The sequence below is a fragment of the Acomys russatus genome, chromosome 1, assembly GCF_903995435.1.
Source record: "Acomys russatus chromosome 1, mAcoRus1.1, whole genome shotgun sequence".
Classification (NCBI taxonomy): Eukaryota; Metazoa; Chordata; class Mammalia; order Rodentia; family Muridae; genus Acomys; species Acomys russatus.
In genome coordinates, this window is record NC_067137.1 from 19,304,933 (window position 1) to 19,332,314 (window position 27,382).

General features: G+C 43.8%; 1 protein-coding gene across 4 annotated transcripts in view; it reads right to left on the reverse strand.

The window, feature by feature from the left end:
* Positions 1-21,203, reverse strand: part of Spast (spastin) — a 44,283-nt gene extending 23,080 nt beyond the window's left edge. The window contains exons 1-4 of one of the 4 annotated variants that reach the window (XM_051167503.1): positions 20,704-21,200; positions 9,060-9,143; positions 6,941-7,024; positions 1,936-2,031 (exon numbers count right to left, since the gene is read on the reverse strand). In XM_051167503.1, the coding sequence (XP_051023460.1) occupies positions 1,936-2,031; positions 6,941-7,024; positions 9,060-9,143; positions 20,704-21,112 (673 nt within the window). In that variant the 5' untranslated portion in view covers positions 21,113-21,200. Of the gene's footprint in view, positions 1-1,935; positions 2,032-6,940; positions 7,025-9,059; positions 9,147-20,703 lie in introns of all 4 variants that reach the window. The other 3 variants (XM_051167428.1, XM_051167647.1, XM_051167575.1) reach the window with 3 other exon arrangements.
* Between the last annotated feature and the right edge of the window lie 6,179 nt (positions 21,204-27,382).

The window sequence follows — 27,382 nt, forward strand, 5'->3', positions numbered from 1 at the left end:
TGCACATAAAATAAACATAAAAAGGACAGATGTCCCAATGCTAAGGATGTACCAGTGGTACAGAGTTTGCTCCGATACTCAACACCAGGAAACCATAACCATAACTTTTGTCAGGAGCTCAGGATGTAACTCTGTTGACAGACTGCTTGTCTAGCACCTGGGTGGGTGCCCTAAGACCACATAAAACTGGGTGTGGTGGTACAAAGCATCTTTAACCACATGCAAGTTCAAGGCCAGCTGGGATGAATGAGACCCCGCCCACTGAACAAATCCTAATGCTGAGAAGCACAGGCAACCAGTTACTGGGCAACCAGTCTAGCCAATCAATGACTTTCCAGATTCAACAAGAGACCTTTTATCAAAAAAGAGAAATAGGGGCTGGAGAGATGGCTCAGAGGTTAAGAGCACTGATTGTTCTTGCAAAGGTCCTAAGTTCAATTCCCAGCAACCACATGGTGGCTCACAACTATCTGTAATGAGATTTGGTGCCCTCTTCTGGCCTGAAAACCAAACCCAAATGAAAACCAGCTAAGACCAGGAAAGTGTAAAAAATGAAGTTTCTTCTACCAAAACAAAGCAAAAAGCATTTAATTCTTTCCTTCTTTTTGTATTTAATCAGAGTGGATAAGCAAAAGTTACAAGGCAGATTTACTCCAGTAATATTACTATTAAAATGTATCTTCTTGGTATATGAAGCTTGAGTTTCTCACAAGTATCATGTTAAAGCAATTCATATTATACATATGAAAAAATAAACAGTAAAAATTTATGTTTAACAAAACATTAAAATTTCCATGTGAAAAACATAAAAACGAAAAACTCCACTTTGCTGGGTGGTGGTGTCGCAAGCCTCTAATGTCAGCATTCAGGAGGCAGAGGCAAGAGAACTCTGAGTTGAAGGCCAGCCTGTCAACAAAGCAAGTTCTAAGACAGCCAGGGCTACACAGAAAAACCCTGTCTTGGAAAATAAAAAGAAAGGAAAACCCTGTAAACACTTAAAATACACCAGAAATGAAAACATTTAACCATTTAAAATAGTGTACAGCCTGGGTGTGGTGGTGCACAACTTTAATCCTAGAACTTGATGCAGAAGCAGGCAGATCTGAGCTGAAACTAGCCTAGTCTATAAAGAGTTCCCGGCCAGGGCAACACAGTGAGACCTGACTCAATAACTAGGTACAGATATGCTGCAACATGCTTATAATTCCAACAGGGGGAAGCAGAGGCAGGAATACTGATGATGTTAGGAAGTTAAGGGCCACCTGGTCTATACAGTAAGTTCCAAGCCAGGCAGGCTCTATAGTAAGACCCTGTCCCAAGAGACAACAACAACCACAACCACAACAACTACAAATGTGGCTTTCTGAGATGGCTCAGTGGGGGATATGCTCTTGCTGCTAAGCTTGACCATCTGAGTTAAATCCCAGGACACACACAGTGGGAGGAGGGAATCCCTTCATTTAATTGTCCTCTGACCTTGAAACATGTAATGAATGCCACCTCCCCATACTTTACACTTTGGAAGTAGTAAGTCGGGAGCCGGGCGTGGTGGCGCACGCCTTTAATCCCAGCACTCGGGAGGCAGAGGCAGGCGGATCGCTGTGAGTTTGCGGACAGCCTTGTCTACAAAGTGAGTCCAGGATGGCCAAGGCTACACAGAGAAACCCTGTCTCAAAAAACCAAAAAAAAAAAAAAAAAAAAAAAAAAAAAAGTAGTAAGTCGGAAAACATGTGAATAGCATGTTTAGAACGGCACTACCATTCTATCTGTCACATGTTCAGACACTATGAATGATAAGGATGCTATATTTTCTACTAATCCTGTGGAAACAAAATAATTACGCCTTCTACTGTACAGCTAAAGCGACATTATAGGGGTAAGCAAGTGCTCATTTTGCATGCAAGCTTTAGTTTATGTTAGTTAGCCTAAACCTACCTGACTGGAGATGTCCATTGCGGCACGTCAGGTTAGTACTGTCATTATAGACGTCCGTTTGTGACTTGGAAAATTGCAAAACTGGTTGCAGCTTCTCTATGCAACAGAGGGGGTTAAAAAAAGAAGAGCAAAATAAACAAAAAGACAAACAAAACGTATGTAGAAAATGAAAAATTATTAATGTGTTACAAAGCTGTCAAACAGTGGTTTTTGCTCATACACGAAATATTCTCCAAAATATGTACTTAGTAAGAACTCATATGAAAAGTTATAGAAATTAACATGTGAAAGCCTATGCTGAAAATACAACTTAAATTCGGGAGGCAGAGGCAGAGGCAGGTGGACTGCTGTGAGTTCAAGGTCAGCCTGGTCTACAAAGCAAGTCCAGGACAGCCAAGGCTACACAGAGAAACCCTGTCTCGGGGGGGAAAAAAAAAAGAAAGAAAGAAAGAAAGAAAGAAAGCACAGAAGGAAACAACAATGAGTATCTAAGAAAGGTCATATTTGACTGTTATTGTAAGTCAAGCAAAAAATAAATGCCAAAAGGTAAGGAATTATGTGTGCCACATACTGCTGCTTGCAAACACACACACACACACACACACACACACACACACACACACACACACACACACACACGGAGAGAGAGAGAGAGAGAGAGAGAGAGAGAGAGAGAGAGAGAATATATACAGAGAAAGACAGAGAATATCACCTCTCAACAAACTCAGAGACAATGCTGGTACAGCTGCCTCGAGGGAGGGGAAATGGGTTACTTGGGCACTATGGGAGGGAGGGATGGTAGTCATACTTTTAAAATTCTATGGCGTGTGCCTGTAAGATGTAACTAATGAATGAAAGGATTTGTTTCAACCCTACTCCACCTCAAATAACAGCTCATAACAGCTCTCCTTAGACCAAGTCTCAGCCTACTGTCCAGAGAGGAAGGGCTGACGCTTCTCCTCCGGCAGCAGGGCTGAAGCCCTCCTTCTCCTTGGCAGTAAGCTACACAATCTTAAGGTGACATACATGAGGATGTAATCTGCCTCATCCAAGTAAGGGATCACCTTTTTCCAAAAATGCTTTGCTGAAGTAAGTTTCTTTTCTTCTGTACTTGCAAGCCAATGGATCCATGTATAAAAGCACCACAGGGGCTAGGAGTATGTAGCTCAGTGTGGAATACACACTTAACATGTGCAAGGCCCTGGTTTAATTATCAGCACCCAACAAGAAAACAAAACATAGCCAATGGACAGGACATTCTCCACAGTTGAGTGGAGAGTGGGGTCTGACTTTCACATGAACTCTGGTGCCCCATATTTGACCACATCCCCTGGATGGGGAGGCCTGGTGGCACTCAGAGGAAGGATAGCAGGCTACCAAGAAGAGACTTGATACCCTATGAGCATATACAGGGGGAGGAGGTCCCCCTTAGTCACAGTCATAGGGGAGGGGAGTAAGAGGAAAACGGGAGGGAGGGAGGAATGGGAGGATACAAGGGATGGGATAACAATTGAGATGTACTATGAATAATTTAATAAAATATATTAAAAAAAAAAAAAAAAAGAAAGAAAGAAAACAGGGCTGGCGAGTTGGCTCAGCAGCTAAGAACACAATCTGATCTTCCAAAGGTCCTGAGTTCAATTCCCAGCAACCACATGGTGGCTCACAACCATCTATAATGAGATCTGGTGCCTTCTTCTGGTGTGCAGGTGTACATGTATGCAGAACATTGTATATGTAATAAATAAATAAATCTTTTTTTAAAATTAAAAAAAGAAAACAAAACAAAGAAAGCAGAACATACATACAAACCCTTAGACTTATATTCCTAAAGTCAGACAAGCAGGCACCGTGCTTGGTTTACAGTACAGAATCACATGCCTCTGGGACAGGTTAAATAGCAGCCATCCTTTGTATACAAAGCACAAAGCAGTGTGCAGCTTTTGTATCCTAGAAGTGGCTGACACAATATACCTTGGATCCTGTCTGTTTACTTTGGTTAACTGGAGGTAGGTCATCTGATTTTTCTCAATGATAATGCTCTTTAAATCAAAATACTGAGACACAATTTACTAATGGTGGTAAAAGCATAAATTAGAAAAATTCTGGTTAAGTGTCTTTGTTATTAACACAGGGTTACCAGAAACACTTATTATAATAAAGACAAGCAGAAAGGAGAATTTTAGGGGTTTGTTTGTTTGTTTGTTTTTTGATAATTTGGAGTAAAAAATTGTAGGTAAGTATGTAGAGTTTACAATTTTACTTGTGTAAACACACACACACCCCATTGACTGTGGCCCTGCTACAGTTAATCTCTATTAACAAAGTACTAACTGAGGAGGTCACTCAGCAATAGAGTACCTGAGTGGTATGTACAAGGCCCTGGGTTCTATCCCTGCGGCGACAACTGAGAGAGACTAATGCTTCTTTGTAAAATAACTAAGGTATTATAGACCTATACACTACCTAAACCAAAGTAGTCTCGTTTCCTGAGCTGCTCACATCTAACTCCCGAAGAATCACCTCACTGTACTTTAGAGAAAAATCTTTCCACATATCTCTACTTAAAACCCTTTAGCTAGGTGTAGTGGAACATGCCTTTAGTCATAGCAACTGGAAGGCAGAAGCAGGTGGAGCTCTGTGTGTTCCCAGACAGCCTGGTCTACAAAGTGAGTTCAAAGACAGCCAGAGCAACATAGTGAGACCCTGTCCCAAAAAACAAATACTACTACTAATAATAATAAAAAAAACCCACCTATAAATATTGGTTACCAAATTATTAAAAACCTGGACACTGGTAATTTTTGTACTTGTTTTAATATTAAAAGTAATTACCAGCTGGGTGTGGTGACACATGCCTTTAATCCCAGCACTAGGGAGGCAGAGGCAGGTGGATCTCTCTGAGTTTAAGGCCAGCCTAGTCTACAAATCAAGTCCAGGACAGCACAGGCTCTTCTTACACAGAAAAACCCTGTCTCAAAAAACTGGAAAAAAATTACCACTAGGCATGGTGGCACACGTCTTTAATCTCAGCACTTGGAAGGCACAGGAAGAAGAATCTCTGAGTTAGAGGCCAGTCTGGTCTAATAGAGAATTCAAGGACAGCCAAGACTACATATAGAGAACTGTCTCAAAATAAATAAATAATAAAAGCAATTACTGTTTTTTTAAAATGACGATATATCATAATTTTACCTTAAAAGAGTCTGTATCTTTTAAAAAAAAAAAAAGAGTCGGGCTAGAGAGATGGCTCAGAGGTTAAGAGCACTGACTGTTCCTCCAAAGGTCCTGAGTTCAATTCCTAGAAACCACATGGTGGCTCACAACCATCTATAATGAGATCTGGTGCCCTCCTCTGGCATGCAGATGTACACGCAGACATAACATTGTATACAAATAAAGAAAAAAAAAGTCTGTATCTTTGAGAAAAATGATATGGAATACTTCTGAATGGAATAAAATATATCAAGAATTTGTTGCATACTAACATGAAAGGTAGAGGTAAGGCTATAAAGGTTGACAGCGTTTTCTACAAAGGCCAGATAGTAAATATTTAAGGTTTGATGGACTTTAGGAGCTTTGTATTAGTGGTTCAACTGTGTCACTGCAGCATTAAAGTCACATATGACCAAAGGGAGTGAGAAAAAAAGACAATGAAGGAGACTTGGCTATCGGCCAGACTGCCAGGTAAATGAGGACTGGGTGAGTAGTGGTGATTGTCAGGGCTGAGTAAGGCATAACTAGCCTGCAAAGGAGGGAAGAGCTGGGAGGTAGCCCAACTGGTAGAATGCCTGCCTCACACACAGGGCACTGGGTTTAATGCCAGCACTGTATACAGTAGGCACAGTGCCGCACACCTGCAGCCTCAGCACTCAGGAGGCAGATGTTGAGGTTCAGAAAGTCAAAGTCATCATTCATGAGTTCATGGCTGGCCTAGGATGCATAACCCCGAGTCAAAAACAAAACCAAACCCAAAAAACCCTTATGGTTGTGGCACATTGCTGTAATCCCAAAACTTGGAAGGAAAGGAAATAGCACAGATACAGATTTCAAGGACATCTTGGTCTGCAAAATGAAGACTAATCTCAAAATAAATAGATAAAAGCCCAGAATAAACATACAGTCACTGAGGCTAGAAAGCAGATCAATGCGCTGGACAGTCGTGGTGCACACCTTTAATCCCAGCACTTGGAGGAAGAGACAGGCAGAGCTCTGTGAGTTAGAGGTTAGCCTGGTCTACGGTCAGGACTACAGGACCACACAGAGAAATCCTGCCCTGAAGGGGCTGGGGGAGGGGCGGGGATGGCAGCACTCTGGTTAAGAGCTATGGAGCTCTTGATATTAGCACCCACATCAAGTGGCTCACAACTACCTGGAACTTTAAGTTCCAGGGAATCAGATGCCCTCCTTTAGTCTCCACAGGTACTTGTCGGCGTGCGCTTGCGCACACACAAATATATAATTTAAAAAGAGAAATTAGTGCCAGGGGGTGGTGGTGCATGCCTTTAATCCCAGCACTCAGGAGGCAGAGACAGGTGGATTGCTGTGAGTTGGAGGCCAGCCTGGTCTACAAAGTGAGTTAGGACAGCTAAGGCTACACAGAGAAACCCTGTCTCTAAAAACAAACAAACAAAAAAAAAAAAAAAAAAAAGAAAGAAAGAAAGAAAGAAAGAAAAGAAAAAGAAATTAGCAGGGTAGTAGTGGCACCCAGAAGGCAGAGGCAGATGTATTTCTGTGAGTTCGAGGCCAGCCTGGTTGAAGAGTGAGTTCCAGGACAGACAAGACGACACAGAGAAACCCTGTCTCAAAAAGACAAACAAACAAACAAATGAAACTATTTATGTAATCTACCTACAAATACTGGCTCCTTGTGGTACTGGAGACTGGGCCTAGGGCCTGCGACATGCCATCCGAGTACTCCACCCCTGAACTGTGTCCAGCCCTTTAAGGTGTTCAACACTTCAAGTACATTTCATGACTAAGTAGAGAATACATTAGTTGATACCTAGAAGTTGTAAACGATCCTTGGCCATAACCAAATTAGTCATCATTTTGGCTTGAAGGCGTCTAGCTCTTTCATACTGTTCACCTAAATGCAAAAAGAAAAAGAAAGGAAGAATTAGTTAAAATATCTACATTTTTCTCTACTAACAATATTTCAAGATATGTGTCACTCCAATTACCTTCACGCAGAATCAGAATCTTTCTTTATAAAGATATTAAACGTAGGCAAAGTGTCTCATACTTGTAATATGAGGGCGTGGAAGGAGGGAGGGAAGGAAGAGCCAGGCGTGGTGGAGCATGTCTGTAATCCCAGCACTCGGGAGGCAGAGGCAGGTGGATCTCTGTGAGTTCTAGGCCAGCCTGGTCTAACTCTGAGTCCAGGATAGCCAAGGCTACGCAGAGAAACCCTGTCTCAAACAAAAACAAAAACAAAAACAAACAAAACTGGGAAAAGGCAGGGAGGAAGGGAATGCTTCTGTGAGGCCCTCAGAACTCTGAAGGCTGAGGCAGAAGGGCCGTGAATTCAGGGCCAGTCTGGAATAAACAGTATGGAGCTGTCTTAAATGTGTGTGTACATTATACATAGACATGTTACTTCAAAAAAATGTCTCATGGTTCCTCATGATGGCTTCTAATCTACTGCAGAATCATGTGTTTCATACATATTTCATGAAACCCACAGCACTTCCCTCATCCTCCAGTCTCTGACCTGAGACTAGAGACGTGGCTCAGTGGGCAGAACTGCTGCTGTGCAGGCCTGATGGCCTGAGTTCAAGTCCCAGACCCTACAGGGTGATTCAGAACTGACTCTCAAACTTGTCCTCCAACCTCCACTCACACCCATACACTACACACACACACACACACACACACACACACACACACACACACACACACAAAATAATGAACAAATAAGAAAATAGTAAAATCAAAACCAAGAGCTAGGAAATGATCTGTCATCTGTGCCAACTACCAGGCAGGATACAGTAACTTTATCACTGCCTATGCCTGAGAAAGTCTGTCAGATAGTAATGTTGCGATGTCTATCAAAGACATACATTCTATTCAGTAAAATCAGAAGTTAACTTCTAAATGGTAAAAGAAAACACACTTCAAGAGTTTTTTCTCTTAGTAATAAAAAGGCATTTGAGTCAGTTTCTCCTAACTTTTCTTCATGAAATTCACAAAGAACTGCATTTATTTATTTATTTATTTATTTGGATTGCTTGAGACAGGGTTTCTCTGTGCCACCCTGCTGTCCTGGACTCACTTTGTAGACCAGGCTGGCCTCAAACTCACAGCGATCCTCCTGCGTCTGCCTCCCAAGTGCTGGGATTAAAGGTGTGCACCACCGTGCCCTGCTTATATTTATATTTTTAATTCAAAAAGCCACATTTGCCGGGCAGAGGCTGGAGGATTGCTGTGAGTTCAAGGATAGCCAGGACTACACAGAGAAACCCTGTCTGGAAAACAGAACAGAACAAATAAACAGCCAGCTAAAGCAGGGATAATACATGTGGCTCATTGACAACCGTGTGGTAACTGATCACTCATTGATCCTTGCATGGCTTCAGGAAGCTCACAGAGGGTATCTGTTATTGCCTGCCTGCTACAGGAAATCATGTTTGCAACTTCACTGAATTTCACTTTCAGAATAGCCAATACTGTATGTGCAAATATTAACAATGACATCAAGAAATAAAATACATTACTAAGGTAAATTAATCTAAAAAGAGGGCAATTATGTTAATTCAGAAATCAAGCCTCCCTCTACAAATCTACTTTCATTTACGTGTGAATATCTATAGTCCAAAATAATTAAGTGAAGAATAGCAAAAATAAACAAGTTATAGATATTGAGCTGTGGTATTAGTAACATTTCACCTTTACCTGATCTTTCCCACTCATATGAATCGTCCCTTTCCCAAATTCTCCACACTGTATGTGCTGCTGCGCTGTGGTCACTTAGGAGTCACCCTGGGTATTAGTATATATCTAGGGTTGACATGCTCACAGCTTAGGCCACTGGAGCCCTGGCAGGGTTCTTCATGGGTAAGGGATCTGGAGGGAGGAAACGACTGTAGAATTTGGGTGCAGGAGGAACTATACACATAACCCACCTTGGCCTGTGACTATGATGGCGATTCCTTTTTCCAGTTCCTCAATGCCTTTCTTGTACCATTCCACAGCTTGTTCCTTCTGTCCTGCTTTAAAAATAGAAATCAGTATTTGTACATATAACGGGTAGGAAAACGTACCACCCACTGCCCCAAATATCATACTGATAGATGACACAGCAAAGAGTTGTGATAACTAAGTCCTTACCTACCATATGGCTTGTAGCTTAATGTGTTTGTGTCTCTTCAACAGGCAAACTACAGTCCCCATGTTTCTCAAAATTTTAGGTTCTTTACATTACACTTATGTACTGATGGATATGGGTGTGAGAGTGGGGGCACACCTGCCACAGCATGCATGTGGAAGTCAGAGACCAGCCCGTGGGAACTGATCTTAGATCATCAGGCTTGGAAATTAAGAACTTTTACCCACTGAACCTCTCACTGGCCCAAAGTATTAGGATTTTTCGCCTTTGTTTTTCAGGACAGGGTCCTCTGTGTCGCCCTGGCTGCCCTGAAACTCGCTCTATAACCAGGTTGTCCTCAAACTCAGAGATCCTTTGGCCTCTGCCTCTTGAGTGCTGGGATTAAAGGTGTGTACCGCCATGTCTGGCATTTTCAAAATAAAAACTTAATCACAACTGCTGTGATGACAAAATAGAATGCAGTCTTTTTATAGACATCATATACAACTAAGAAATATGTCTTTGTGAATGTGGATCCCCCTATTCTCCCAGTGGCCCCACAACCCTGCCTTTTTAAGACAGATTCTATATAGCCCTAGGGGACCTGGAACTCACTCTGCAGGCTAAGCTGGCCTTGAACTCACAGAGATCTACAGTTTCTGCATCTCAGAACCAGGATAAGAGGCGTGTGTCACCATGCCCAGCCTCCCTTCCCTTTTTGTCCCCCAAATAAGTCAGCCCTTATTTGGGAATTTCTTACTTCTCACAATATCATAGTTTCCACAGTGCCCAGTAAAGAGCAAGTATGCAAAAAGTATTTGATAATGGCATATGAAGAAATTATTAAGAGCTTGCTATAAATCAACCTGGACACAGTGGCAAGAAGCTAAGAAGTTCAAGGTCTTCCTCAGCTACAGAGCTAGTTTGAGGCTAGCCTAGGCTACAAGAGCCTGCCTTGGTTTACTGTGAACCAACTGAAACTTTGGATGCTCAGTTTCCTGTTTTCCTCCTCCTCTTTTTGTTTGTTTTTTTGTTTTTGGTTTTTTGAGACAAGGTTTCTCTGTGTTAGGCTTGGCTGTCCTGGACTCACTTTGTAGACCAGGCTGGCCTCGAACTCACAGCGATCCACCTGCCTCTGCCTTCTGAGTGCTGGACATTTGTTTATCTGTTTAGTGTGTATATGTATGTGTGTGGATGTGCACCTGTCTCAATACCCATGTGGAGGTCAAGGACAACTGGCAAAAGTCAATTCTCTTTACCATGTAGGTCCTGGATCTCTAAGCAGGTTATCAACCTTGCTGGCAAGCACCTTTACCCACTAACCCAGCGCTTCTGAACCCATGGTTGCAGCTTTTGGGAAACAAAATTCCAATAGTTTTAGAAACAGAGACACCACTCAAAAGCAAAATTAGTTAAAGTAGCAATAAAAATAAATTTATGGTTGGCAGTTCCTAAGACTATTGGAAATATGCGATTACTGATAGTTGCAACCCAAAGGTTGAGAACTGCTGTACTAAGCTATCTTGCTGGGACCTTTTTCTTTCTTTTTTTTTAATTTTAATTTTTACTATTTTAAAGTAAGTGTTTGTGTGCGTGTGCAGATCAGAGATGTGGGATGCCCCAGTGCTGCAGTTTCAGGGGACTGTGACACCTGACATGGGTGCTCTGCAGAGAGCAGTATATACTCTAACTCTTGAGCCATCATCTCTAGCCTCTGTTGTTCTGAGACAGGGTTTCTCTGTGTAGCCTTGGCTGTCCTGGACTCACTTGGTAGACCAGGCTGGCCTCGAACTCACAAAGATGCCTCTGCCTCCTGAGTGCCGGGATTAACGGCGTGTGCCACCCCGCCCGGCTGCCTCTGTATTTTTCTTTGTGGTACTGGAATTGAACCCAGCGCCTTGGTTTCATGCTAGGCAAGCACTTAATACTAAGCTATATCCCCAGATCCAAACTATGCTTTTTGGGGGTCTTTTTATAATTCAAAGATTTTTATTTTACTATTATCAGCGTGCGTGTGTGTGTGTGTGTGTAGTGTGTGTGTGTGTGTGTGTGTGATGTAAGTGCCACAGTGTATATGCGGAGGTCAAAGGACTGCTTTAGGAGGTTGGCTATCTCCTTCAATGGTGAACTCTGAAGACGTAGTCAAGGCCTAGGTATCAAGTGCTGATCCACCTCACAGGTGCACCAATCTACACTCCTAATGTCCATGAGAGCTCTCATTGGCAGCATTCATTTTTAATTTTTAAGATGACATACTGGGGCTGTAGAGTAGGACCATTGCTTTTGCACAGGACCCATATTCAATTCCCAGAATCTACACGGCAGCTCACAACTCCACCGTGATTCTGGTGGGCCAGACATTGTCCTTTTGACCTGTTCAGGCAGCCGGCACAAACACAGTGTACACACAAAGCACTCATAGACATAAAAAAAAGAAATATTTTTTAAAAAGTAAATGACACATACTTGTTTAGTTTTATCTCTCTGCGTATGCACACATGTGCCAGGATACGTGAGCAGACCCATCTCAGGAGACTTCTCTCCTTCCTCTGTGGGTCCTGAGGACTGAAGCAGCAAGACCCCACCCTGCTGAGCTGGCTCACTGGCCCACCGTTTGCTTGTCACTTATATATTCTCTCTCTCTCTCTTTTTTTTTTTAACACATTCTCTATTTTTTAAATAATAACATTTATTATATGTGTGTGTTTGTACACTGGGGGCAAAGTGCAGCACAGCGTCAGTGTGGCGGTCAGAGGGTAGCCTTGTGGAGTGATTCCCTCCTTCCACCTTTATGTGGGTTCCAGGACAAACTCAGACCATCAGGCTTTGAAGCAAAAGCCCTTTTAGCCAAGAGGCACCTGGCCAGAGCTTCACTAGAATGTAAAACTCAAGAATATTTAAACACAACCTTTTGAAAGCTTGAATTATGACAGAGATTTCTACACTTGATCTTAGCTAGAAGGCTGAGAATTGATCAGAGACGTCTTATTTATTTATTTATTTATTTATTTATTTATTTTTTATTATTGGTTTTTATTTTGTTTTGTTTTTTGTTTTTTCTGAGACAGAAAAACCTTGAACTCACAGAGATCCACTGCTTCTGCCTCTCTGAGTGCTGGGATTAGTGCCACTAGTGCCACCACGCCCAGCTAGACAGAGAGTTCTAAGAGAACACAAAAAGCAAAAGCATAGAACTAAACCAATAAATTCAAACTCCTGCCCTTAAATGCCAGTGTTCTAACAATGAAAAGATACCAAACAGACTTTTAAAAATTAAAAACAACAAAACAAAAAACCCACCATGTTTAATGAAGGACTTGTGAATACACAAAGGACACTTACAAAGCAATAGTAAAAATAACCAAAACAGGGCACTGGAGAGATGGCTCAGAGGTTAAGGACACTGTCTGTTCTTCCAAAGGTCCTGAGTTCAATTCCCAGCAACCACATGGTGGGCCACAACCTCTATAATGAGATCTGGTTCCTTCTTCTAGCCTGTTGGCTCACATGTAGGCAGAATATTGTATAAATAATAAATAAATCTTAAAACAAAACAAAAAACCAACCAACACCAAACAATGTAGGATGGCAGTTTGGTGGTCAAACATGCACCTAGCAAGTGCAAATCCCCGAGTTCAATCTCAAGTTCCCAAGTGGGGAGAATGAAACAACCTATGCACTGTCCCAGAGATGGCAAACAATAAAGAAACACTTGAAGGGCCATCCTATACCTTGTCAGAGAATACAAATTTAAAACCCATGTCTCCAGCCAGGCAGCACAGGTCTGTTGATCCCAGCTTGTCACCCCTCCAGTGGAGTCTGTGTGACAAATACTACACAGGCCTAAGGCTAAGACCCCTGAGAAGGGAAGAGTCTCCTGACTGGGGCTGATGTTTCTGCCAAGAGAAAAACTACAGTTTTTCCTTCTCTCACTGTGCTGACATTCTCTGTCTTTATCCTATTTCTTAAACTTCACTCCCAAATTAAAACTTCTCAGATGTAACCATGGTCGCTGACTCAAAACTACAGCCAGGGACTGTCCAGGTCCAAAACAGTCTTGCTTCACTTCCACTTATTAAAAAAATGACTAAAAGTTAATCATTAGTTAATAAGTTATGCTATAGTCTATAAAAAAAATAGAGTATTTTTAAAAACTCCAGGTAGTGACACTCAGATACCAAAAGAGAGAACTAAAAGCAAACGAACAAACAAACAAACAAACAAAAAACAGTCTTGACACACAGGTGCTAGACACAAATTTCGTTAAGAAAAAAACATTAACCCTGAACAACAACAAAAAAAAACCCACATACATATTGATACCAAGCCAGGAACTGAGAAGTGATGACATCTTTGCTGTGTGTTCTGTACCCTGTATCGTTTCATTTACGGTTGTAATTCAAATGATAGCAACACTATCTGTACCTGTACCGTGTATGCTTGATTGCTCGCTGACTCCCTTAAACCTACTCCATAAAAACTGTAACCACCACAAATCCCCCGTTTAAAAAAAAAAAAAAAGTATATAATCCTAAACTGCTTGCTTAAAAAATACACTCAGACACAGACTCAATCTTGAGTTTTGTCTCTGTTTGTCAACAAGCCTTATCTCTGTTCACCAACACTTCAAGAACTCCCGTTCCCAAGAACTTATCCCCGACCGAGCCGGTCCGGGACAGCAGCTGCTCAGAGACAGAGGGCAGCAGGATCTTAAGTTCAAGGCCTCACTGTTGAGTGACTTCAACAACAGCCTGGGGAGCTTACTAAAGTTGGGGGCAGCATGATGATGGCTCAGTGTGTACAGGCACTTGCTGCCAAGGGTGACCACCTGTGTTTGAGCCTAGGACCCACAGGATGGAAAGAGAACAGGCTCACACTGCGGCATGCATGCACACTCCATTCCGCTCTCCCACCCCCACCACAAACACACACACAAAATAATTATTTTTAGAGTAAAATGACATCGAGAGCTGCAGCTCAGTGGAGGAATGCTTGCCAAACCAGGACAAGGCCCTAGGGTTCAATCCCTATCACTCAAATAAAGAAAGTCAGCGAGATGCCACTACAGATCTAAAATTAAAACAGAAAAGCCAGGTGCTGGTGAGGTGGCTCAGTGGTTAAAAGCACTATCTGCTCTTCCAGAGGTCCTGAGTTCAATTCCCAGCACCCACATGATGGCTCACAACCATCCATAATGAGATCTGGTGCCCTGTTCTGCTGTGCAGGTGTACATACAGATAAAGCACTCATATATGTAAAATAAATAAATAAAATTTATAAAACAGAAAAGCCGAACCACCTGTCTCCACAGGCTCACAGATTTGAACCCTCATTCACCAGGGTGTGCAACTGTTTGAAATAATTAGAAGGATTAGGAGGTGTGGCCTTGCTGAAGTAGCTGTGGCTTTGTGGGAGGAAGTGTGTCACTGGAGGCAGACTCTGAGACTTCAAAAGCCCACACCATCCCCTCCCAACTGTCTCTACCTGGGCATCAGGATGTAGCCCTCAGCTACGGCTCCAGCACTATGAAGTACCTCCAGGCTCCCAGCATGGCCCATGACTAACTCTTTGAAACTGTAATTGAATGTTTTCTTTTATAAGAGTTGCCTTGGTCATGATGTCGCTTCACAGTGACTAAGACACCTACTAAACAACAACCAAAAAAACCACCCAAACAACCTAATACAAAAAGCGATGGACCAAAACGTCATGTCTGTTGGTCCTAACACAAACGAGTGCCATTAACTGGGTAAAGAGCCTCGTTCTCTGCTATGATAGTGAGCCTATTTCTACATGACCCGGCAACTCCCTCATTCACACATTTACCAGGAATAATGGAGCCATCCAAGAGTCACATTAACCACAGAAATTAGGATTTCAAAAAACAAAACAAGGGGGCTGGAGAGATGGCTCAGAGGTTAAGAGCATGGACTGCTCTTCCAGAGGTCCTGAGTTCGACTCCCAGCAACCACATGGTGGCTCACAGCCATCTATGATGTAACCTGATGCCCTTTTCTGGCCTGAGGTGTACATGTAGACCACTGTATAAATAATCAATAAATCTTAAAAACAAAACAAAAACAAAAAAACAAAAAACAAGGAGCTGGAGCAATGGCTCTGCGGTTATGAGCACTGGCTGCTCTTGCACAGAACACTGTGGTGAGGCACCCACATGTCCCCAGTCCCAAGGGAATTAGACTCTTTGTTCTGACTCTGTGAGTACCAGGCATGTACTGGTGCATGTACATACATGCAAGTAGAACATCCAGACATATAATTTTTAAGATATGTTTTAAGTGCTGGGTGGTGGTGGCACACACCTTTAATCCCAGCACTCAAGAGGCAGAGGCAGGTGGGTCTCTGTGAGTTCGAGGCCAGCCTGGTTTACAGAACGAGTCCAGGACAGCCCAGGCTACACCAAGAAACCCCGTTTCAGGAAAGAAAAAAAAAAAGTTTTAAGCTGGGTGTTGGTAGTACCTTTAATCTCAGAACTTGGGAGGCAGAGGCACGAGACTCGTCTACAGAACAAGCTCCAGGACAGCCAAGGCTACACAGAGAAACGCTTTCTCAAAAAATAAAAATAAAATAAATAGTTTTAAGATAGACAGTGGTGACTCATGCCTTTAATCCCAGCACTCTGGAGGCAGAAACAGGTGGATCTCAGTGAGTTTGAGGCCAGCCTAGTCCACAGAGTGAGTTCCAGGACAGCTGCCAGGTCTACACAGAGAAATCCTAACTCGAAAAACCAAAAGAAAGAAAACAAGTTTTGAAAGAAAACAAGTTTTAAAACAAAACAGAAAACAAACAAGGCATAAAAGTCCCCAACGGTAGCTGACCTTTGGTCTTTTTGTGCAAATAACATTAAATATTGAACAGTTAGTAAGAAGAAAGGTGATGATTTTGAAAAAAGCCCTAATCTCCGTGCACTATTACTTCTTTATTCCAATGGGACCTGTGGGCTCTTTGCAGCAGGATCCCACCATGAAGTCCCATGTAGCCTACAACTCCCCCACAGAGACCACACTGGCCTTCAAGGTGCGGTGATCCACATGTTTGTCATTAATCAAGGAGGATTTCAATATAGAACACATTATGTGGTTCAAGCTGGCCTCAACCTTTCCTTAATCACCTGCTTCAGCTTCCTAAGTGCTGGGAGCAGGTGAGACCCACCACAGCCTGCTAAAGCAGAGGCATCAAGCAAAAGGAAACCAAGTCTGAAGATAATCACCTCCAATTTAAGAAAACAGATGTAGACAGGCTTTTGTGTACAATGCTGGACTATACAAAATTAGAAAAATCACTGCTAGAAGTGGAGGTGCACGGCTTTAATCCCAGCACTCAGGAGGAAGAGGCAGGCAGATGGATCTGTGAGTTTGAGGCTAGCCTGGTCTACATAGTTCCAGGAGAGCCAGGGCCACATAGAAAGACCCCGTCACGAAAACAAACACACACACACAAAAAAAAAAATACCAGAAAAGTATGTGGTGTGGTATTTTAATGAGGGCATTCCCCACACACTCATGCATTTGAGAGGTGTGGCCTTGCTGGAGGAAGGAAGCCTTTGGGGTGGGCTTTGAGGGTTTATAGACTCTGGCTGTTTCCTCTCAATTCACTTTCTCTGCTTCTTGCTTAAGGTTCAGATGTGAGCTCTCTGTTGGCTGCTCCAGCCACATGGCTGCCTGCTGCCATGCCTCCTTGCCATGGTGGTGAGGAACCCTTAGCACTCAGGGACTGTAGTCCAAATATACATAGGACTAAGAGGGCTGAGCCTGCAACCGGACAGTCTGATTCTGGGGGTCCCACGTGGTAGGACAGGACCAACCAGCCCAGGCTATTCTCTGACTTCCACTTGTATGAAAACACAAAAGAGACACACCCAAAAAAGAAAAATTAATAAATAAAATTGTGGGGCTGGAGAGATGGCTCAGTGGTTAAGGGCACCACCTGCTCTTCCAGAGGTCCTGAGTTCAATTCCCAGCAACCACATGGTGGCTCACAAACATCTATAATGTGATCTGATGCCTTCTTTGTCAGATAAAGCACTGATATACAATAAATAAAAATAAATAAATAAATAAAAGATAAAAATAAATAAAATTGTGGAAAAAAATTTAACTAATGAGAACTACTTTATTTAGACACCTTTTGTTCTTGATGACAAATTCTTCAGTCCTACAACGTCTAAAAAACTGGTTCCCTTTCTTTCACACAGCACACTTTGGCCCTTACTGTTAGGCACTACCTACTGAGAAGTGGAATCGTGCCTTCTGAACCTCCCCTTGGTATTATCTAGGCGCTCTCACACTTGTCTGTCTATACAAGTCACACGAAACATGCTAGGTCACATTCTAGTTAGCCCAAGAATGACAGTCACAACTCTTCTCGTATTCGGACTGGCTCTTTACCAGTATTAAAAAGAGAAAGGGCCGGGCAGTGGTGGTGGACGTCTCTAATCCCAGCACTTGGGACGCAGAGGCAGGCGGATCTTTGTAAGTTTGAAGCCAGCCAGGTCTTCTACAACATTGAGTCCAGGACAGCCAAGGCTACATAGAGGAACCCTTGGTCTTGAAAAACAACCCCCCCAAAAACAAAAAAACAAAACAAAAACCGAGAGAGACAGAGAGACAGAGAGACAGACAGACAGAGACAGACAGACAGACGGGTGTGGTGGCACTTCCCTTTAATCCCAGCATCAAAAAGGCAGAGGCAGATAGAAACCCTGTCTCAGAAAACAAAAACAAAAAGAAAAAAAGAAACATTGTTCAGTATATAAAAATCATATATGTATAAAACAATGAATGATCTGGGCGTAGTGGCACACACCTGTAATCCCAGTACTTGGGAGGTAGAGGCAGGCACAGGTGGGTATCTGTGAGTTCGAGGCCAGCCTGGTCTACAAAGTAAGTTTAGGACAGCCAAGGCTACACAGAGAAACCCTGTCTGTAAAAACTGAAACAAAACAAAAAACAATGAATGAAAAAAGAGAGCTGCCAGGCGTAGTGGTGCACACCTTTAATCCCAGCACTTGGGAGGCAGAGGCAGGCGGATCACTGTGAGTTCGAGGCCAGCCTGGTCTACAAAGTGAGTACAGGACAGCCAAGGCTATACAGAAAAACCCTGTTCTCGAAAAACCAAAAAAAGAAAGAAAGAAAAAGAAAAAAGAGAGTAAGGAGGCATATATGGGGGAGTTTGAGGGAGGAAAAGGAAGAGAGCAATGTTGTGATTATAATCTCAAAAAACAAATAAATAAATAAAATCAAAGAATGATCTTACCTTAAGTCTGGTCACCTAACTTTGTTCTTACTTGCGCTACTTTGAAAGCACACTTCTAATGGACGGCAATGTAAGACACTGTCGCCCCCTTGCCAGTGTACAAGAGCCAGAGAGCCTCCGAAACCTACACACTCAAGTCTGTCTTTCTGGTCACACATTTGTATGAAGTGGAAAGAGAATTTAACTTTCTTGGAAGTAATCTCTGAGTTGCCAAGTGTAGCTAAAAGGCTGACACACTTCAAATGTAAACTCTTTTTTCAATTATGGAATTAAAGCTAGGCTACAAAAGTTTCTAATATGCTAATGGGGAAAACTTAGACAACAAGAGAACCATGGAAATATAAATTCAGTTTACTTTCTTTGCTTTGTTTTGAAACAAAGTTTTTAGTATGCAGCCTCTCCTGGCCTTCAACTCAGGGGCAGTTTTCAGCTTACCAAGTGCTAAGATTACAGCCTTGTGCCACTACCTCCAGCTTTATTTCTTTTCTCTTCTGTTTTTGTTTTTTTGTTTTTGTTTTTTTTTTTTTTTTTTTTTTTTTTTTTTTTGAGACAGGGTTCCTCTGTGTAACTTTGGCTGTCCTAAAACTCATTCTGTAGACCAGGCTGACCTGGAACTCACAGAGATCTACCGGCCTCAGCCACCACCACTGGCTTCAGCTTTGTTTCTTTTTAAAGGAAAAGGAATGTAACTAACTTGTTTTAATTTTTTGCTTCTTGACTTTGTTTCCAAAGCACTGAGAAGCAAATCCCAGCTCTGAAGCATACTGGGTCCGGGCATGCTACCACTGAACTACATCCCCAAGCCCCAGACACTCCACTCACTCTCTAAACAGTAGAGAACTGTACAGCTATAAAACAGGGCAATACAGCATCCTGGGAGGAAGGAGGAGCGCCCTTCATCCTCCCAAAGTGACCACTGGATGCACCTAAGAAGTAACGAAGAACTGAGCAGAGAACAAAAAACCTGCTCTCACAAACACAGAACACTCCTTCTCAGCTGTGTCTGCTACTGTCTTGAACTCAGTCGAGACCAATGTCTTTGGACTCCAAAATCATGAATATCTTTGTCTTCCACTATAACCCCCCCCTTTTTTTTTTAATTCTTAGGCCCTGCAAAGAAAACGTTTAAAACAAGCCTGAAACACTAGCACAGTCTGCGGTGTTGGGAGTGGAAACAACACTGCAAAAGAGCTACAGCTTGTTCATTTCCATAGCGGACAATATTGGTGAGCATGCCCAGCTGGGCCAACGTGGGAGCCTGGGCTTCTCTGGAGAATACTACAGGAGGGACATAAGTAAGGCTTCCTAACCCCACTTAACATTTTCCACATCAGTTTGAGATTAGCTATTATGATAGATTTGGTGCCACCTGCTTCCATCTTGGAAAACACCTGCACTGACAGTCCTCTCACCTCATGCAAATCGAAATGCACACTGCCTTGCACACAGAAAGGCTAAAAGAGACTGACCGAAGGAAACATGGAGTATGGGGTATCCCTGCTCTCAATGAGAGGCAGGGGCCTTTGTTTTAGGTTCCATGGTACAATGATATGCAGGCTTACCCAACTCATTCATTTAACATTTCAATTTAGAAAATTAAGAGACAGCCTTGGAATACATACTTAATAAAAACCAACGCAATCTTGGGCCGAAATACAACTCATAAAAAGGATCGTCAAGGCTCACTATATTGATAAAAAATAATTCATGAGACCAGAATATGAGAATTCGTTTCTAATTATAAGCAGCTAATCCTTTCAAATTCAAGTCGACACTTGTTCTTTTTTCTCTTCTGACACTACAGGGCTCTTTTCATTAAGTTTATACGCTGCTTCTTCGATACCAAAACCTTTTGGAAGCTCAGAGAAAGCCACACTGTTTACAGTGTTAGAATCCCGTGTGGTCACTCTAGGCCAACTGTCACTGTCACCAGCACGTCTGGGTGTCTCACGGGGACTCGGGTAATGCACAAGTGTGTGTGTGTGTGTCGGGGGGGGGGGTGGTGCTGAAACAAAGTCGAGAGCTAGGGCGTCCTGAAAGGGAAGAGGGTGAACTAAGTAGGCGTCGCACACAAGGGTCTGGCCTGTGGGGGACTCGGGACTCCTGGGGCAGATCAACTCCGGGGGTTGCAGGAAAGGGGCGCAGGTGGCGTTCTCCTAGGGCCGCCTCCCTCCTCCAGCCCCCAGTACCTTTCTCTTCCTCGTCGATGCGCAGGGCAATGGAGATGTACTCGAAGGCCTGTTTGTGGAAGACGCGGACGCTCTCGGCCTCGCCGCCCGGCCCGGGCGCTGGTGGCGAGGGCGAGGCGGGCGCCGGTGCGGTCCCGGAGCTCCTCTTGGCGGCCATGAGGGCGCGGGAGAAGCGCTGGCAGAGCCACACGAAGAGGAGCCCCAGGTGGCAGGCCAGCAGGCGCAGCAGGGCGAAGCCGACGACCAGCGGGTACGAGAAGAAATACAGGTTCCGCTTATGCGGCGAGCCGGGCGCAGGGGCCGGGCCGGCGGCAGGGGCGGGGACCGCGGCGGGGGGCGGAGGCCTGGCGGGCGCCGGGCTCGCGCCGCCGGAGCCTTTCTTCTTCCGTCGTCCGGCCGGAGAACTCATTCACAGCTCCCACTGCCGCCGCCGCCATAACCCGCCACCCGCAGACCGACCGGCGACCAAGCGGCGGCGGCGGCCACTGCGGCGGCGGGGGCTACGGAGCCGCTCGCGCGCCCGCGGAGCCCCGGAGCTCGGCACCTGCACGCGCCGCTCGCCGGCCCCGCCCCTTTCTCCTCGGCTGGCCAGGAGCACAACCCCTTCTCCTCCTCCTCCTCCCCCTCCTCCTCTAGCGGCCGGTGGCTCCTACCCCTCCTTTTCCTCTGTCCTCTGTCCCGCCCGCACCTCTAAGCGGTGACCGTGCACGCGCACGTCCTCGGTGTCTGCTCCGGTGCGCGCGCGCACGCCGCCGTCTTTGTTGACCTGGGAGCTTGTGCGCATGTGCAGCACCCCCCCCCCCCATCCTTGCCCCTTTCTCCGAGAACTCCAGTAACGTAGGTGCGGTTCCGCTCCCTCGGGTCCCAGGGGTTCGTCGCTCACCCTGTTGTCCGGAGTCTGAGGACTCAGAATAGGGAGATTTGGTAGTAAACTTGAGAATGGGGGTTGCGGCGTGAGTGGCTTGACTAGTCCTCAGGTCTGCTATCTTACGGTGACGTTGCTTGCCTTTGTTTGAGACAGTCTCTTCTAGTCCATGCCTGCCTCCAGCTGGTTCTGTAGCTGAGGAGGGCCTTGAACTCCTGATCCCTCTGCCTCCGTCTCCCCAAAAACTAGGAATACAGAGGTGCATCATTACTCCCATTTTCTTATATAGCTTTACTTTCGGCTAGTTGAGCTAAGTAAGTCTTTTGCAAAGGATGGCTGATCTCAGTTTCCTAACAGAAGCAGTGTGTATCAACTTTGGTTTATTGTTTGAGAAGGAGGCAGTGGTTGCAGAGACATCTTAAATGGAAAAAAAATGTTATTACCACGAGGGCCACGAAGCCTGCGTTTAACCCATTACGTGTCTGTGTAATCTCAGGATTAATCACGTAAATGAGGTCATTCTTGATTTTACACAATTACCGTACAGTAGCTCCCTAAGGAATCCATACTGTCAACGTGTGCACGCATATGTGTGTATGTTTTCATCATTTCGTTATTCCTTTGTAGCCTACCTATCATCTAATCTATGTTTCTTACCCGTATTATGGCTCCCTCATCACACTAGAGGAAACAATAAGCCAATCAGACTCCTGGGAACTGGCGTCTGAAATAGAAGGTAATTGAAATCGAAAGCTCTGAAAGCTGGTCAATCCCTTCGAGATCCCTGGATCTTTGGGTTCCTAGGCCATATTGCTTATCCAATAATCTATTCAGTCTTTTCTTTTTCCCTCTCCTTCCCCTCTTTTATTTCTATCATTCTCCCCCCCCCCATCTCTAGCCTTTAAAAACAAACAAACAAAAACACCCCTCCCCCTTATTTCAGTTAGCCACAATTGTTTCTTGTTGTCTAACCCAATGAATACTAACACAAAGTCCCTATTGTTTCCAGTGGGAGGCATACAAATCCCCAGGAAGAGCACCCAAGAGCCCTCCTCCCCCCCTTTGCTGAAACTTTATTCCCTACCAATATAAATATCATAGGTTGCTGCAAAAACTGCCTCCATTGTTTCCCACTAGGTGCCTGCCTTCTTTTCTGCCTGTCTTGGTGGTATTTTACATTCTGAAATACTGTCTCTCTTTCAAATGTGTATTTCTTTAAGTCCCTTTTACCCAGTAAACCTAATTCTTTTTTGAAGCGCCTAGTAGTGGTTATGTGAAATCATATCTCATATGTGTGTCAAGTAAATAAAAATAAGCTGTGCAAACCTACAGGTGCAGTTTGAGGAAGACAGCAAAGCCTGTGTCTTTAACTCCTTAACTGTACAACTGTACAGAAGCTAGTGTCCTGAATGGTGTCTTTTGTTGGGGATTTTTTGGGTTTTTTGGTTTTGTTTTCTTGAGACAGGGTTTCTTTGGACAGGGTTTCCCTGGCTGTCCTGGACTCACCTGGAGATCAGGCTGGCCTCAAACTCACAGAGATCCAACTATCTCTGCCTCCTGAGTGCTGGGATAAAAGATGTACGCCACCATGCCTGGCTTTTTTTTTTTTTTTTTTTTTTTTTTGGTTTTTCGCGAGACAGGGTTTCTCTGTGTAGCCTTGGCTGTCCTAGACTCACTTTGTAGACTAGGCTGGCCTCGAATTTATAGCAACTCGCCTGCCTCTACCTCCCCAGTGCTGGGATTAAAGGCTTGTGACACCAAGCCAGGCTTTCTTTTTTGTTTATTGGGGAAATAAAACTTTTCTTCTTTTTCTTTTTTTGGTTTGCTTTTTTTTTTTCCTTTTGATTTTTTGAGACAGGGTTTCTCTGTATAGATTTGGCTGTCCTCCAACTCAGAGATCCTCCTCCCTCTACCTCCAAAATGCCGGGATTAAAAGCATCCACTCGCTGGGCAGTGGTGGTGTATGCCTTTAATCCCAGCACTTGGGAGGCAGAGGGAGGAGGATCGCTGTGAGTTCGAGGTGGCCTGGTCTACAAAGCGAGTCCAGGATAGTCAAGGCTACACAGAAAAACCCTGTCTCAAAAAAAAAAAAAAAAAATTGGTGTCCACCACTGTTCCTGGCAAATGCAAGTATTTCTAAACAATATCTTGTGTAGTTTTACCGGGTCTGTCTTGACTCTATAGAAATGTTATTTTATATATATACATATATATGTACATGTGTAATATATATTGGGGGGGGGGGGGTTCGAGACATGGTTTCTCTGTGTATCCTTGGATGTCCTGGATTCACTCTGTAGACCAGCTGGCCTTGAACTCACAGCGATCCATCTGCCTCTGCCTCTGCCTCCTGAGTGCTGGAATTAAAAGCATGAGCCACCAATGCCCAGCTAAATGTTGTTATATTCTTAATGAATTTAGTTTTTCCTCTCTATTCTTTAAGTGGTTCAATTTTTTCCTATTGACTTCTATAGCTATTTCTGGTGGTAAAAGTTACAGAACATTTTAACTTTTTCATTGCTGTGTAGTATCTTAATTTAGCACAGTTTATTTTACCATGCAGGTGATAATACATATTTAGTATGATGTAAGATTTTTATTCCTCAAGTCACTTTTTGTTTGTTTGGTTTTGGTTTTTGGAGACAGGGTTTCTTTGTGTAGCCTTGGGTATCCTCGAGTCACTTTGTAGACCAGGCTGGCCTTGAACTCACAGCAATCTGCCTGCCTCTGCCTCCTGAGTGCTGGGATTAAAGGCGTGAGTCACCACTGCCCGGCTCAAGTCACTTTTTTCCTTCAGTCCTGGTAAACTAACCCAGGACCTCCCAATACTAAGAAAGTCTTCTACCACTGAGCTACATTCACAACCCCAATTTGGCTCAACAGTAGTTCAAAGTCATCTTTGTCTGCAGGGCAATTCCATGCCACTTTGAACTACAGGAAACCCTGCCTCTAAAAAATAAAAAAGAGGGACTGACGTGGCACATGAAAAATTATGTTTGTCCACAAGTTTGATGACCTGAGTTTGATCCTCGGAATTCAAAAGAAGAGAGAACTAACTCCCAAAAGCTGTCCTCTGACCCCACATGCGCTCCCCAGCCCCCGCCATACATGTGCACACAAAACAAAGCAAAAACAGCAAAACACATGTGCCTTCACTTTCCAGGGTCTTGACCTAGTGACTCAGTTTCCAAGTCATTACATAATAACTAGTGCAGTAGATAGTGCCTGACATCAAATTGAAGTTTGTTGAATGAAGAATGGTCCTCCCACATCTCCTATATGGACTCACTTTTGTAGACCAGGCTGGCCTCGAACTCATAGCGATCCACCTGCCTCTGCCTCCCGAGTGCTGGGATTAAAGGCATGTGCCACCACTCCTTTTTGGCTTTTCAAGACAGAGTTTCTCTATGTAATAGTCCTGACTGTCTTAGACTCACTTTGTATACCAGGCTGGCCTCAAACTCACAAAGACCCACTGCCTGTGCCTCCCCAAGTGCTAGGTTTTACAGACATGCACCACCACAGCAGCTAGGTGGCTTTTTTTTTTTTAATGTAAATTATGTGCATCCAGTTTGACTGAATGGTTTGGATGGCGTAGTCGATCTCAGTTAAATGTCCAGAGTTGTAAGTACAGGATGACATGTGCTTACACCAGGATAATTTAGACCCCTGGGCTAGCAAAATGGCTCGATGAGTGTGGGTGCTTGTTACAGAGCTTGATGACCTGGGGTTGATCCCTGGGAACCATAAAATAGAAGGAGAAAACCGACTCCTGCACGTTATCCTCTGACTTCCGTCTGCCTACACACATAGACAATACACACAGACACAAGCAAGTGGGGGGAAAGAGTATTTAAATACCTTTCTATCATATGGATTCCAAGAGAGTATGGAGAATAAGCTCCAAATTTGCATATTGTCATTTCAGCTTCATCCTATTGTCAAAGAAAGTAGACGGCAAAGTTAAGGAAAATATATAAGGAAGAATTACTGAGGTAAATTTTGGAAATAATTCAGCATAAAGATTCTGGGTAGAGGGCTGAAGAGATGGCCCAGTGGTTAAGAGCATTGTCTGTTCTTCCAAAGGTCCTGAGTTCAATTCCCAGCAACCACATCCGTCTATAATGAGATCTGGTGCCTTCTTCTGGTGTGCAAGTGTACATGTAAGCAGAACATTGTATATGTAATAAATAAATCTTTTTAAAAAAGATTCTGGGTAGAATTTCCTTTGGATTTTGATTCACATAGGAAATCAAAATGATTTTGTTATCAAAGAAACTATTTCCCAGGTATTTGTCTAAGTCACAATAACCTTAATCTGGGGGCCTGGTGTGATAGTGATTAAAATCCAAGCACTTGGAAGGAAAAGGCAGGCAGATCTCTCTGCATTTGAGGCCAGCTTGGACTACAGAGTAAGTTCTACAACAGACCAGGCTACTACTGAGACCCTGTCTCACAAACATTAGCAGCATTGTAGGAAGGGAAGGCTGAGGAGATGGCTCAGTGGTTGGGAGCACTTGCTGCTCTTGCTGAAGACCTATATTTGGTTCATAGCACACATATTTCCCAGCTCACAACTGCCCTTAACTCCAATTCCAAAAGAGCTAACACTTACTTTTGGCCTCTGCAGGCACCTGCTTGCTTGTGATGTACACCACATACACATGCATACACACACACACACAAATAAAAAGACATTGTTCGTTTGTTTGTTTGTTTATTTAATACCATCACATGGTACTGAATGCCTTTAATCCCAGCACTTGGGAGGCAAAGACAGTGGGGGGTGGGGTGGAGATCTCTGAGTTCAAGACCAGCCTGGTCCACAGAGCAAATTCCAGGACAACCAGGGCTCCACAGAGAAACCTTGTCCTCCCTCCCACCCCCCCCTCAAAAAACCCTCATTGTTTTTAAAAAGGGCTTTGAGGTTCTTAGGGCCTGCTACTTGTCCAATATCACATATCAATATACATCTGCTTCAGGGATTGAATGTAAAAATCTCTGTTCCTGGGCTGGGAAAGATGGCTCTGTGGTTAACAGCACTGGCTTCTGCAGAAGACCTGGGTTCAGTTGCCAGCACTCACATGGTGGATCAAAACCGGTTGGAGGGGATCTGACCTCACCTATATTTTGAAATTCCAAGGCACCAGACACACATGTGGTACACAAACAAACATTCAGGAAAATGCCTAGAAGCAGAAAAACAATCAAACAAAATCTACTACAAAACAAAACAAAAAACGGGCTATGGTGGCACACATCTTTAATGCCAGCACTCTCACTTGGGAGGCAGAGGCAGGCATATCACTGAGAAAAACAGTGCCACACTGTCCCCCTCATCACATTGTTAAAACACTGAACTTTTAAAGTCTGAGCCCATTTCAGGATATTTGGACTGCCTTTCAGAGTTTGCGGAATTTCTAATTGGAGTTTCCATTGGGCATAACACTTAACAATCTGCCTGGACTGAAGATCTGAAACCTTCCTAGCCAGTGTGACAGCCTTCCAGTTTTTAGGTTATAAGAACTTTCAGGACACTTAATCTCACATCGAATCTGGAACAGTTTCCCCAGGACAAAAAGGAGGAGCTGAGAAGAAGCAGGTAACTAAGCCTGGACACCCCGTCACCTTGTCACATTAACCCATTACACTGTTTACCAAAGTGCCTACCAGCAGAGGGTTTGGGTTTGTGTGTTGGGTTTGGAGTTGTTTGGTTTTTCCCAGCTCTATGACCTACTAAGGAAGTCCTTGAACCTTTAACCTTAGAGCATCTGAAGCAGGGACCGATGGCAGCTGTTAAGGCTCTCTCTTCAA